This window comes from Vombatus ursinus, unplaced genomic scaffold, assembly GCF_900497805.2.
Source record: "Vombatus ursinus unplaced genomic scaffold, bare-nosed wombat genome assembly UNPS02015030.1, whole genome shotgun sequence".
NCBI lineage: Eukaryota > Metazoa > Chordata > Mammalia > Diprotodontia > Vombatidae > Vombatus > Vombatus ursinus.
Window position 1 is genome coordinate 1,183,160 of NW_020954808.1, and position 13,517 is coordinate 1,196,676.

Here is a 13,517-nt window from a genome sequence, read left to right on the forward strand (position 1 = left end):
CCATACCTACCCGGGGATGGGATGCCGTGCTTGATGGGAACTTATGGGTTTGCAGTTGGGAGGAGGGAGGCAGGTTGCTATGGTTGCTGAACATAAGGCTGCCTCTTTTTCACTCACCCCTTTCCTAAATCTAGACAGATGCAGGGGGAAGGAGTTCCAAGGTGCCAGTGGTTACTCCACCCCTTTTAAGGAGAGGCCAACTCATTCCCCTCCCCCATTCACTGTCCCTCCTTGAGAAAGGAAGACAAGCAGTCCTGCCCGTTTCAAAGGGACAGCTCTACCTTTCACTGGGATATACCACTGAGGAGGGGGAGGTGTCAAAGCTGTGCAGCTATGCCATTTGGTGAGATGCCAGTCCCCTGAAAGGGGTCCCAAAGCCAAATCTAATTCAACCTTTTTTCCCTCCCTAACCCCTCAGCAGGAAAAGCAATCAGCCTTGGGGATTTCTATATACCTCTCTCCTAAAAAGGTAAGCTCTAGGGCCCCCTACCTTGGGGGGCTTTGAGATTGCCTACTGGGCTAGAATAGAAACTGGGATGGAATGGGACCTAGGGTGGGTCACTCCCCTTCCACCCAGATGCCCACACTCATTTCTCAGAATCCTAGACCAGCAGAGAACCAGAACATCCCATTTACAGATGGGGAAACTGAGGCCCAGAGAAAGGAAGGGACTTTTCGTAAGGGCACACAGGAAGTCAGGGTCAGAGCTAGGATTGCAACCAGGGCCTTGGAGATGACGTCTAATATCCCTTCTCGAACCAGCAATATACTGGTATAGTAGTTATCTGTGTCTGTCTTGTCTCCCTCCTAGACTGAACTTCCAGAGAGAATGAGGACTATGCCTTATCCTTCTCAGGGTTCCTCCTGCCACCCCACCCCCCCCTGCACCCAGCCCAGGGCCTTGCTCCCAATGGGGGCAAACCTTTATGTCTATAGGCTGTTCACAGAAGAGAGGCTGCTGCCCACTGCTCTTACAGCTTTGCCCAGAATCCTTCCCTTCCTATGCCTCAGTCTCCTTATCAGTAAAATGACAGGGTTGGACTCAGTGGTCATAGGATACTGTTATTAGGGCCAGAGGGGACCTCCAAACCCAGCCTCCCTCCCTTTACAGCTGAGGAGCCTGAGGCCAGAGGAGTACAATGGGTTATTGGGAAGATTTGAACTCAGGCCCCATAGTCAGTGAGCTTGCCACTGTATGGTGCTGCATCCTTCTATGAGGCTTTTAAACGCCCATGTCCCTGACTAACCAGGCTTGATAGAACTCAAGGTCTGGAAAGGAGGTTGTTTGGTTTGGTTAGGTTTTGGGTTTTTTTTGGGGGGGGGGTTGCTGGGGAGAAGAAAGACAGGAAGTGGAAAGCTTCCTTGCGCTAGCTTAACCTGTTAGGACCAGTCTGGTCTTGGACACGGAGGGCACGGGGTAGAGGGGAGCCCAGGTTGCCAACAATGATACAGACCCTCCTTTAGGTCCAAGTATTTATTGAGTACCTCCTGTCCACCTGAATCCAGTTCCAGTGAGACAAGAGTCTAATGGAACAGCAACTCAAATTTCCATGATGTTTCAAGGTTACAGAACACTTCTGAGCTAAGCCCTTTCCTTTCAGCAGTCTTACATGGAAACTTGAGGCTTACCCTGCATCATCCAGACTTGGACTCTTACTGCCCACTGGTTCCATTCACTGCTTTCTCAGAAGTGCTGCCCCTAGGGCTTAGGGTGAGCACTGAGTCATTCTCTTAGACCCTAGGGGCCTTAGCCCCAGAGCCTAAGGCCAGGGAAGGTGGGAGATGCAGGCCCCACAGCTTCCTTGAGGGGAACTTGGGGCTCTTCCAGAGTGGAGAGAGAGAAAGGGGGCAGCACTCAGTCTGAGTAGAGAAGCAGGGTTGACCCCGTATCCCACAGATAGGAAAACTGAAGTCCTAGCATGTGTGGGACTCAAAGCAGATCTGTTTGAAGGCAGAGTAGAGACAGAAAAAAGCAGGTTTCCTATGTGTGTGATGGTCCAAGTATGAGATGGTGTGAGACAGCTCCCAGCCCCTCTGCTCTGTGATGGTCCAGGCTGAGCCCAGGTGGGGGAGGGGGGGTGGAGGGGGTCTGGAGAAGGATTTGTCCTCTTCAAGAGACAAGGTCTTCAGTTGGTTCAGCAGAAGCTGCCTGAGCTGTTTATCACCAGGACAGAAAGAAGTGTCGAGTGGAACAGGGAGTGCGTATAGTGGGAACAGAAGAATTGGAAGGCACCATGAACTAATCGTAATCACCCTCTCAAGCCTCAGTTTCTTCCTCTGTAAAATGAGGAGTTTGGACTAGGTGAGCTTCAGGGTCCTTCCAGCTCTCAATGTTAGGCCCCTTCTCTCTTCAAGAAGGGAAGTGGGAGGGTGGAAGTCAGTGCAGGGGGGTGCTATACATTGTGGAGAAGGGAGGGAGGGAGTGGAGGAGGAGGGGATGTCTTGGGGGTGTAAGCCTCAACGCCTCCCTGCCTTTCCCCACCTCCCAAACCCACACAGGCTGCCAGAATCCTGGGGCCAGCCCCACTTCCAAAAGCCAGATGCGTCTTACCCGATGCCAGGTCGCACTGGCGGCCGCCATTACCCTCAACCTCCTTGTCTTCTTCTATGTGTCGCGGCTCCAGCAGCAGCGCCGGCGGGGGGGCCGGGCAGTCCGGCTCCCCCGACTTCCGCACTCGGCCCCAGACTCTCGGGTCACCGTGCTCATCCGGGAATTTGAAGCCTTTGACAACGCTGTGCCCGAGGTGGTGGCCTCCTTCCTGCACCATGATCCCACCCAGCCCATCGTTGTGGCCGCTGACACTCTCCCCTACCCGCCCTTAGCCCTGCCTGCCATTCCTAACGTCCGGCTGGCCCTGCTTCAGCCTTCCCTCGATCGGCCAGCTGCTGCTTCCCAGCCAGAAACTTATGTGGACACGGAGTTTGTGGCCCTGGTGCCTGATGGTACGAGGGCAGAGTCCCCTGGGCAGCTCCAGCGCATGGCAGAGGAGCTGAAAAACACCCATGCCCGACTGGTGGCTGCACCCGTGGCAACAGCAAACCCCCCCCACTGCCTGGCGCTGGAGGTGAATCTGCGTGAGTGGACAGCCAGCTACGGACCAGCCCCCGACCCTCCCTTCTGTGATGCCCTGGATGGAGAGGTAGTGGTGGTGGTCAGGACGCGGGATCTCTTTAACCTCTCCGCACCCCTCGCCCGGCCCATGAGCACTAGCCTCTTCCTTCAGACCTCAGTCCGAGGCTGGTCTGTGCGCCTCCTAGACCTGCCCTTTGCCCCTGCCCGGCAGCCTCCCTTGGCCACAGCCCACGCCCGCTGGAAGGCCGAGAAGGAAGGCCGTGCCCGGCGCGACGCACTGCTGCGGACGCTGGGCGTGCGGCTGGTCAGCTGGGAGGGCGGGAGGCAGGAGTGGTTCGGCTGTGGCAAGGAGACGGCCAGGTGCTTCGACACGGTGGTAGGCGACACTCCTTCCTACCTCTACGAGGGCCGCTGGACGCCCCCCTGCTGCCTGCAGGCCCTCCGCGAGACCGCCCGGCACGTCATCGGCGTCCTCGAGGCTGCCCGGGTGCGCTATTGGCTGGAAGGGGGGAGCCTGCTGGGAGCGGCGCGGCACGGTGACATCATCCCTTGGGACTATGACGTCGACCTGGGCATCTACCTCGAGGACGTGGCCAACTGTGAACAGCTGCGGGGGGCTGAGGTGGGCTCGGTGGTGGACGAGCGAGGTTTCGTGTGGGAGAAAGCTGTGGAGGGAGACTTCTTCCGGGTTCAGTACAGCGAGACCAACCACCTCCACGTGGACCTGTGGCCCTTCTACCCCCGGAACGGCGTCATGACCAAGGACACGTGGCTCGACCACCGCCAGGACGTGGAGTTCCCCGAGCACTTCCTCCACCCGCTGGTGCCGCTTCAGTTTGCCGGCTTTTTGGCCCAGGCCCCCAACAACTACCGCCGCTTCTTGGAGCTGAAGTTCGGGCCCGGCGCCATCGAGAACCCAGAATACCCCAATCCAGCCCTCAGGAGCCTGACGGGCAGCGGGTGACGCGTTGGGGAGTTGGTGGCTGCTCGGTGCCAGACCAGCTCTCTGTCCTGCATGGAGAAGATCGAGGCTGTCCAGGAACGCCGGGGGTCATGGGGAGGGGCACTCAGCAAGGGTAGCAATAAAAGACCCCCTGCTACTGGGCCGGCCCAGACTGTGTGCTATGTGGTTCATGGATCCCATTGACCACCAGGTGGCACTCTCCCCCAATTCCTGTGGCCTTGGAGGTCAGCTCAAGACCTCGGAATGGTACTCCCTACCACCCCATGCCACGAGTCCTTGCTCTTCCCTCTTTCCTGCCCTCCAGCTCCAGAGGGCCCAGAAGGCTCTGTCCTCTGATAGGTCTCCCCAAGATAGCACACGAGCCTCAGAATGGTTAGACACACATTTATTGCTTGGACCACACCCCTCCCCAACCTCACTAGGGAATAGGCTGGGGGCCAGAGTTCTGCCCCCTTCCTCCCAGCTCTCAGATGCCGCTGTCACTCTGGCTCTGACAGCCCAAGACCAGGGGCCAGAACAGTGTGTCCTGAGGACGGGGCACAGAGAACACGCACACTTTGCCTGAAAAGGGTGTGGAGGTAGGTGGGAGAAGACACCAAGAACTTTGGTCAGCAAGGGGAGCCGAACTGTCCGACTTGGGGTCCCCAGGCAGCAAAAAGTTAGCTAGAAGTAAGTGCCCATCTGTCAGTCCAGCCCTTTCTCTGGACCCTCGAAGCTACCTTCAGAATACAACCAGTCAGGGTCCCAAAGGGGACATTCCCCACTCCCCAGAGACTGGGGGAGATAGGCCATGGGTTTGAACTGACCCTCCCCAGCAGCAGCAAACTGCTTCCGTAGCCCAGAAAAGGAGGGCTAGTGCACCCGTGCCACTGGAGTGTGGGGAAGGAACCCCCTTCCAAAAAGTATCGTCTTATGTCTTTCTGGAGCCTCCTCTTGGGGTAGAGCTGGGGGCTCTACATGACCGACTCCTTCTCACAGGTGTTTGCATCCCCAGCAGGGCCACCCAACTTGACTGTCTTGAGAATGAGGGGGTCGGCCTCAGGGGATGGGGGGACCACAGAGGCATCATCTTTGACCTCTGCCAGCTCAGGCCCCAGACTCGCCAGGCCTGCCTCATTGTGGTCCACATAGCACTGAAGCAGGCCAGCTCCGAAGGCATCCCCTTCCACGTTGATGATGGTGCAGAAGCGGTCCCTGGGAACAGGGTGGAGGGGAGAGGAAAGAGGAAGAGGGATGAGAGCCAGCTGGAGGCTGGGTTGGCCCGCCCATGGCTCATTCCCACCAAGTCAGGAACGCCTGCCCTAACCATGTAATACACTCAGCCTGAGAGTTTGGGAGTAGGAGAAAGAGGAGCCCAGAGTACTCACACTAGCCAGTCCACGGCCAGGATGAAGGACATATCTTTGGTGGGCAAACTGATGGCTTCCAGAATGATGGCCAGGGTCAGCACACCCCCTGCCGGGATGCCGGCTGCACCCACACTCGAGGCTGTGGCAGTGATGCTGCCAAACGGAATGAGTTCACAGGTCAGGGGGAACCCCCGTCCCAACTTGTCCCAGGTCCACACTCCCATCCCACCCATGGTACCTCTCCTGCCCCCATTCTGAATCATTTTAATGTATCTCAGTCTGCCCTGATCTACATTGGCTCCACATGCCAGATCTCTTTGCCTTGATCCCCTGCCCCCCTGCCCTCAGCCATCCTCCGCACCCCACCCCTGCTGGGCACCCAGCCTCCCCATCTCCCCGCTCACAGGATTGTGATGACTTGGATGAATCTGAGGGGCACATTGTTTAACTGGGCAATGAAGACGGCAGCCACACACTGGAAGAGGGCAGCGCCATCCATGTTCACCGTAGCTCCGATGGGGAGGATGAAACGGCTGATGTGTTTGGAGACACCGTTTTTCTCCTCCACACACTCCATCATCAGTGGGAGCGTTGCTGAGCTGGAGATGATAAAGGATACCAGGGTGGGACGGGGTCAGTGCAACCGACTTGATTCTACTCCAAGCTACCCCACCCCCAATTCAGGGAATTCACTAGAGGGAGACAGGTCCAGGCCAATCCCTTCATTTTAGGAAGGAGGTGACTGAGGCCTGAAAAGATGTGACCCACTCAAGTTCAGGCGAGATGCTAAATGGGAGAAACTGAATGGGAAGATTCAGGGCTCAAGGGAGGGGGCTCTGGGTTATCAGAGTACGTGGTAAGCCAAGAGCCGGGAGGCATCAGGAAGCTAGACCAGTCTCTCTGAGGCCTTTCCTGTTCAAAGGGTGGCTTTGAAGGAGTAGTCCAAGCCAGGCCTAAGGCAGCTCCCTAGGCACAGTACCTGGAGGAGGTCCCAAAGGCGGTGGCCAAGGCCGGCACAATCCCCCACAGGAAGCGGTAAGGGTTCTTGCGAGTGATCAGAAAGTAGATGAGAGGCAGCACCAGCAGCCCATGGATGATATGTCCCAGGATGCAGCAGCAGACATATTTGCCCAGACTGGCAAAGAGCCGGCCCACATCTTCCATCTCCACAATCTTGCCCGCAATCAGGAACATGATGCCCACGGGAGCGTACCTGAGGTGAGGGAGAAGAGGCCTCCGCCTCAACTGGGGACTCAGGCCGCCCACTGGCCCACCCTCGCAGCCTCAGGATGTCCACCCCCCTGCCCCTGAGCCAGCTTCCCCAAGGGAGGGTCCCTGTCTCCAGAAGGCTGCACTCCCTGGGGACCTACCACATGATCCAGGACACCATTATCATCGTGGCCTCATTGAAGGAGTTGAAAAAGCAGATGAGCAGCTCCCCTTCTGCCCCCATCTTACGAAGGGCGACCCCAAGCACCATGGCAAACACCACCAGCCCCAGAATGTTCATCCCCTCCACTTCCCTCCCAATGGGTTCCTAGGACAGGGAGGAGACATTTGTCAGGGAAAGTCAAGACAAAACAAAGAGATGTGTTAGGTGCCTACTGAGTGTAGAACACTGTCGGGAGAGGGCCGAAGTTTAAATAACAGCTTATGCTTATAGAGCGCTTTATGGAAAAACAACCCTATGAGGAAGATGCCATTATCACCCCCATTTTACAGATAAAGAAACTGAGTCTCAGAGAAGTGTAGTGACTTGCCCAGGGTCACAGATCTATTAAGTGTCTAGGGCAGCATGCAAATCCAAGTCTTTCTCACTCCAACTCTATCTTAGAATCCACAATCCAGTGTGCACCACAGGAGAACTCCATTAGAGAGAGAAAATGAAGTTCTACAGGAGATCCATGGGGGAAAAATCTAAGAAGCCTCCCTGGAGAAGGAGATATTCTAGTTACATTTTGAAGGATGGGTGGAAATTTTCACTGGGGTTCAGTGGAAGGAACAGCAACTCTGGAGTCAGAAGACATGGGCTGAAATCCCACTCTGGACTCTCACTACCTGTGTGACCTTGGACAAATCACTCACCTTCCTGAGTCCCAACATCCTTATCCACAAAACAAGGGCTTGGGCTAGATATGGCCTCTGGGAGGTTGTATATCCCCACCTTGGAAACAGGCCAAGAGGAGCAGAAAATGCATTTGGGGAAAAGTTCAGGCAAAGAAAGGGGCCTGAGGCAAGAGCAGAGACGAGTCCACTTTGGCTAGAGAAGAACAACGTGAAGTTATGCCGGACTGCAGAGAGCCTTGAGGGCCACGTGTGGAAGGCTGCACTTGACTCGGGCGGCAATAGAGAGTGGCCACATCAGATCCACGCACAAGATTATTCTAGCTGAGGTCAAAGGAGGGATTAGAGACAGGACAGGACGCACAGGGCCTGCCCGTGGGGGCACTGACAGGGCAAGGCATCTTAGGGAAAGGCTAGAACTGCCTAGAAACCCTCCCGCCCCACCCCCACCCCCAAGCCAGATAGACAGAGCTGCCTTAAGAGATACTGCTTGTGGAAGTGACTTAACCCGGATCCAGGCTGGTCATGGCCCCCTGCTGCTGCCACCCTCCCCTACTGACTGCTCGGCCTTTCCTGCTGCTCACTATTACAATTCCAAGGGTCAGAAAAGAAGTCACATGGTTCTTTCCCATTAACTCCCCTCCAAACGACCCTTTTCTCAATTGCCTCACTCTGCTCCCCTCATAATTACTAGGAAGGTTAGTCGAGGGCCAACTGGAGGAGGAGAACTGGGAAAAGAACTGGGAAAGTCAGCCGAAGGGTAGGGTGGAGGAAAAGAGAGGGGAAGGGAGGAGGGAAAGAGGGAGGGAGGAGAGAGAGGAAGGAGAGAGGGAGGGAAGAGAGAGAGGGAGGGAGGAGAGAGGAAGGGAGGAGAGAGAGGGAGGAGAGAGAAGGAGGAAGGGGAAAGAGGGAGGAAGAAGAGAGAGGGAAGAAGGAGAGGGAAGGAGGACAGAGAAGAAGGGAGGAAAGAGAGAGGAAGGAAGGAAAGAGGGAGGGAAGAGAAAGAGAGAGGAAGGAAAGAGGAAGGGGAGGGAGGGAAGGAGGAGAGAGAGGAGAGATCCTGTCCCTGCAGTAGCCCCCCAAATTACCTTCCACGTGGTCATATTGGTCTCGTTCAGCTTGTACTCGGTGGAATACTGAAGTGAAAGGAATGAGGGAGAAAAGAAGGGTTATTTCCTGAGGCTCACTCCGGGCCCTTCTCCCCTCCCATTCCCTCAACCCTTAAGTAAGACTTACAGAGCGGAAAGCCGCCGACACCAGGTTATCAGGAAAGATATTCCTGTAAAAACACAAGACACAGTTAAATACTAGATGAAGTGAAAGGAGAAATTCTCCTCCCCATGCAGCCTGACCCTTGTGTCCTTCCACCCCTCCAGAGGTCTCTGCCCAGTTGCTCAGCTGTGGGGTGGGGCAGGAGGCCTGGCCCTGGCTCTCTCACTCCCCAGGTGACTCTGAGCCCTTAACACCAGTGGAAAGGAGGTGGGAAAGGCCACAAGGGAAGGCTGAGAACGAGCACTTCCCTCTGACCATGGGGGTGGAAGCTGTAGGGAGGGCAGGCCTGTTAGAGGCTGTGGCATTCTTAGAGGCATCCTGCTCTGCACGGGCTTCAGGATTGGGGGCAGCAAAGAAAAAGGGAGAACCCATCCATACTTCCATGTTGGAGCCAGGCCTGGAGGGAAAGGAGGAAGGTGGGGAGGGGGCAGAAGGGAGAGAATCTGGGACAACTGTGTTCTCAGCTCTCTTCCCCCAAACCTTTCCAGTTCTCAGGAGGTCCCCTGCAGCCCAAGAGATGTGGAGGTCCATTTAGGGGGAGGGAAGGCCTTTCTCTGAGACAGGGTGGGGGAGGCCTCCCTGGATACTCTCGTGCCACCCCACCCCGGCCCTCTCCACCAGCTGGCAAACTGAACATCCTGGCATCCCTATACCGCAAGGCAGGTGGGCCTGTGGTTACTGAGCATGAGAGACGTGGGGTCTGTGGTAGAGAAGGGGAGGGGAGAGAGGTATCAGGGTGCCAGCTTCATTAGCATGGCCCAAACAGGAGTCTTTCTGGATAGAGAGATACACTGGATTGCAAATCAGAGGAGCTGGGTTCCAATCCCCTCTGCTGCTCCCTGTGTGCCTTCTACCAGCTCCCTCCCCTCTACTGGGCCTCAGGGAGCCCCTCCTGAGGAAAGGGCCCCTCCTGCAAGCTCTTGATTAACTGTAACCTGGCTGGAAAGGGAGGAACCCCCAATTCAGCTGTAGGCAAAGGCCACGCCCTGGGTACTTGAGAATTTGTCATCTGCAAACCTAATTTTCATGACTCCTGGTAATATCCTGCCCTCCCCTCAAGTCTATGGGAGGAAACCCACCCTTCTTCCAAAAGACATACATATGTGTGTACATATAAACACTCAAAGCATGCCTTTTGCACAGACTTGTGTTTCTATAACTCAACAGAGACAGGCCTAGAGCAAGCTACATATAGGAGAAAAAAAACAACCCTTCCCTCGACACACTCAGAGACAGATGGTTAGGCTGTATACACAGGTTGCGGGGGGAACCAAGCACCCTTTCACCCTGTGGGTCATCCTCCTCTCTCTGTAGCACCTGTTCTCTGACAGACGGTTACTCAAACAGACATTGAAGAGGTTGCAAGTGTTAATCACCCCAAGCGGTAGCTGTGGTATTGTCAGGACAAGAGTTGTTTGGAGAAGCAAAAGGGGTGTGGGGGAGACAGAGAGAGAGAGAGAGAGAGAGGGAGGGAGGGGGGAGGGAGGGAGAGACAGAGAGAGAGTGTGTGTGTGTGTGTGTGTGTGTGAGTGTGTGCTGGATCGAGTAGCTGAGTCCCTGAGGGAAAAAAAGTGCCCACCCTGCCAGGTTCAAGTGTCTATGTGTCGGGGTATTAATCCTCTGCCTGTATGAGAGTAGAGTGTATGTATGGAGTAAAAAAGGGTACTAGCCAATGGCCAGTGGGTGTGAAAATTGGGCCTGTCTGTGCATCACCTGGCCCCAGGAGGCAGGTATGTCAACCCCCAGGGTGAGAGGCTCACTTCACTGCCTGAATTCACTTTTCTTCCTCAACAGGTTAAGGCTTATCTGAGGATTGCAAGAGGTTTCCTTCCATCTTTAGGGTTATCTCCCCGTCCTGGCGTAGGGTGGGAGAAGGGGAGGAAGTGGCCTACCCAATCTGCCCATCCCACTGACTCCTGACTGAGCAAAGTAAACACAACAGCAAACACAGCCCCAGAGAAATCAGGGCCCATCCCCAGTCCCAAAAGTTCAACAGCAGAGAAAGGAAAGGGGATAAGTACAAATATTATGCCATTTGATCCTGACAACGAATGCTGAAATGTAGGTGTAGTTATTATTCCTATGCCAAGAAAACCCGGGCAGACAGAGGTTGGGTTAAGTGACTTGCCCAGGGGCACACAACTAGGAAGTGTCTGAGGTAGGATTTCCTGCCTCCAGGTCCAGACCTCTATCAGCTGCACCACCCAGCAGAGAGAACCTCGGAAGGAGAGAGCACACCGAACTGGGGACACAAAAATCCCAACTCTGCAGTTTACAAGCTATGGCTTATGGACAATCACTGGGGCTGTTTCTTCATCTCTCAGATGGAGAGTTGGAGAGCTGTTCCTACTCCTCCCCCTCCCCCTCCTCTTCCGTACGACCTCTATCCCCCCCAAGCTAGGGATCAGGAGATAGGGAGCTCCCCCCCATTGCTAGCCCTGATTGGCCCTGGCTCAGCCAATAGCTGACAGTCATAAGGTACTGTCCACCGAACCTCGGCTTCCCTCTCCTTACAAATCGGACTGGAGATGCAGGACAGAAAGGGGACCCCTCGAGGGGGAGCTCTTCCCTTCACAGCAGAAGAACTGAGGCACAGAAAGGTTAAGTGGATTGCTCATGGTCTCAGATCGTTCCAATCAAACATTCCATTTCCCTAAACAGAAATACTGAATCATCAGCTCGGGGGTGGTGGAGGGAACATATCTGGACACAGCTGTCCACTCAAAATCCCAGATCCCCAGACGGGAATGGGCATGGCTTTTCAGCTGGAAGCTGGGGGCGGGGTCCCCCGAAGCTGAGCTAACTGGGAGTCAAGAGTGGCATGTTTACCCCATATAAGTGGGTTAGAGGCAAAAGCTCCTGCCTCCCCAAAGGCGCCCACTAGGTGGAAAGCATCAGAAAACCCACCAAAGAGAAGCAAAGTACAAAAGAGGCTTGGGACCGGGAAACAGGGCAAAGAGAGGCCCGGCCTGATGCCTGGGATATGGAGCAGGGAGCGCAGTCTGGTCCGTCAATCCTCCGCTGATGGCCGGGACGGGGCTTGGGCGCCGAGGGGGTGGGGGTGGGGGGGAGAGGGCTAGGTTTTTCTTGCTTCCCCTCGGCCAAACTCCCCGGACTGAGGACCACTGCCTCCGGCCGACCTCCGGCCGATGGGGAAGGGGAGGAGGCGGCCAGCTCACCCAGTGGACAGATGGGGGGGGGGGGTGGCCCCACATCCGGGCACCACGTGACATCGGGCCGCACCACGTGGAGCCCTCGGTGGGCCGGGTACCTGAAGAGGTCCAGGAAGGAGTCGAGCACCTCCTTGGTCTGGGGCAGCTGCGCGTCCTGCGCCTCCAGGGCCTTGGTGCCCACGCCGGGGCGCAGCGCGAAGGCCAGCCCGACGCCCAGCGCCGAGGCCAGCAGCGTGGTAAGCAGGAAGAAGAGCAGCGCCCAGCCGCCCATGCGGCCGAGCGAGGCCGGGTCCAGGCTGGCGGCGCCGCCCACCAGGCTGCACACCACCAGCGGCAGGATGATGAGGCGCAGCAGGCGCAGCAGCAGCTCTCCAGGGAACGAGAAGGCCACCCGGTGCGCCGGGCTCAGGCGCGGCGCCCAGCGCGCCACGGCCAGCCCCACGGCCGCTCCGGCCACCACTCCGGCCAAGGTCAGCAGCACCAGCAGGTTAGCGCGCAGGCACGAGCGCACCCGCCGCCCCCTGCGGCCGCCGCAGCCCGGGGGCTCCGCGCCGGGGGGCTCCGCGCCGGGACCCGCTGCCGGGCCGTTGGCCGCGCCCCGCTTGAGGCTGCTGGGGGCCCCCTCGGCCACCATCTCTGCCCCCGGGGGTTCTCTCGGGGCCGGGCGCCGAGGAGGGATCGGCGGGGTCCGGAGAGCCTTGGAGGTCAGCGAGGCCGGACGGCTCAGCCCTCGGGAGAGGCGAGCCCGGCGCCGGAGTTCGCGGGCTTCTTCTCCGGGGTCGGCGCCTCGCGGCTCCTTCTGTCCCCTTCTTGCGCTCCGCTAGCCCAGCGCCGGGGTCCTTCGGCGTCCTGTGGTCAGCGGGAGCTTGGGTCCCGAGGAGAGCCTCGGCCCCTGGACGGCCAGCCCGTGCTGGGGGACCCGCGTCGGCCGCTGCAAGGCTACCGTCGGGCAAGGGCGCGGGAGCCGGCGTTCGGCGTGTCTGTGAGCCCGGCCAACGGAAGCGAGGGGATTAAACTGAGGACACGAGACCGCCCACGGCCCTGCCCCGCCCGGGAGGCCTGCCCCTACTCGCGTGGGGCGGGGCCCTGAGCCCGGGGGGCGCCGATTGGCCGAGGAGCGACCGGCGCCCGCCCACTCCCTCTCCGAGCCTGGACTCGACTTCTGGGCTTGGAGCGGAGGGAGGAGGAGAGGAAATCAATGCGTGGGGCGGGGCTTCTGGGGGCTCGGCGGGGGAGGTGGAGGGGCGAGAGCCGGAGGCTTTCCCGCCAGAAGCACCAGCTGGTCCGCAACGGCCCCCAACCGCTCCCCAGTCCAAGGGTCCTCTCCACCTGCACACGTGGAACCGACAAAGCGGGGGGAAGGGCCGAGGGGGGCCACTCGAGACTCTAGGGAAAGGGATGTTGGGGAGCCTCGAGGGTCGTGGGGAGAGGAGACATTAGGGAGCCGTGAAGGATGCTGGAGAGAACGGACCTGGGCAGCCTCGGGGGGTCCTGGGGAGAGGAGACATTAGGGAGCCGTGAAGGATGCTGGAGAGAATGGAGCTGGGGAGGCTCGAGGGGTCCTGGGGAGAGCGAGCTGAGGCAACCTTGAGGGCCGCGGGGCAAGGAACACTCCTGAAACC

The 13,517-nt window shown here is 57.7% G+C and overlaps 2 protein-coding genes across 12 annotated transcripts; one reads left to right on the forward strand and one right to left on the reverse strand.

The window, feature by feature from the left end:
- Window positions 1-8: 8 nt before the first annotated feature.
- On the forward strand, window positions 9-4,189 carry FKRP (fukutin related protein). 11 transcript variants are annotated; one of them, XM_027845842.1, is made up of 3 exons: window positions 9-469; window positions 812-2,302; window positions 2,500-4,189. In XM_027845842.1, the coding sequence occupies exon 3, from the start codon at window positions 2,541-2,543 to the stop codon at window positions 4,035-4,037; it is 1,497 nt and encodes a 498-aa protein (XP_027701643.1). In that variant the 5' UTR covers window positions 9-469; window positions 812-2,302; window positions 2,500-2,540; the 3' UTR covers window positions 4,038-4,189. The 11 variants fall into 11 exon arrangements, with proteins under 11 accessions (XP_027701643.1, XP_027701646.1, XP_027701647.1 ...); XM_027845845.1 differs by having other exon boundaries at window positions 1,602-2,302; XM_027845846.1 differs by having other exon boundaries at window positions 1,605-2,302.
- Window positions 4,190-4,404: 215 nt separating this feature from the next.
- Window positions 4,405-12,710, reverse strand: SLC1A5 (solute carrier family 1 member 5). Its single transcript, XM_027846043.1, has 8 exons — window positions 11,994-12,710; window positions 8,687-8,729; window positions 8,539-8,586; window positions 6,757-6,923; window positions 6,366-6,599; window positions 5,791-5,985; window positions 5,405-5,539; window positions 4,405-5,231 (listed from the first exon to the last, which is right to left on the reverse strand). The coding sequence occupies exons 1-8, from the start codon at window positions 12,527-12,529 to the stop codon at window positions 4,991-4,993; spliced, it is 1,599 nt and encodes a 532-aa protein (XP_027701844.1). The 5' UTR covers window positions 12,530-12,710; the 3' UTR covers window positions 4,405-4,990.
- Between the last annotated feature and the right edge of the window lie 807 nt (window positions 12,711-13,517).

What these genes read in the sequence shown, in the direction of transcription:
- FKRP (XM_027845842.1), top strand. Translation starts at nt 2,541, where the DNA reads ATGCGTCTTACCCGATGCCAGGTCGCACTGGCGGCCGCCATTACCCTC.
- SLC1A5 (XM_027846043.1), bottom strand. Translation starts at nt 12,529, where the DNA reads ATGGTGGCCGAGGGGGCCCCCAGCAGCCTCAAGCGGGGCGCGGCCAAC. An exon ending in GCCTTTGGGACCTCCTCCAG is followed by an intron (nt 5,986 to 6,365) that starts GTACTGTGCCTA and finishes TATCATCTCCAG; the next exon opens with CTCAGCAACGCTCCCACTGA. An exon ending in ATCCAAGTCATCACAATCCT is followed by an intron (nt 5,540 to 5,790) that starts GTGAGCGGGGAG and finishes TCCGTTTGGCAG; the next exon opens with CATCACTGCCACAGCCTCGA.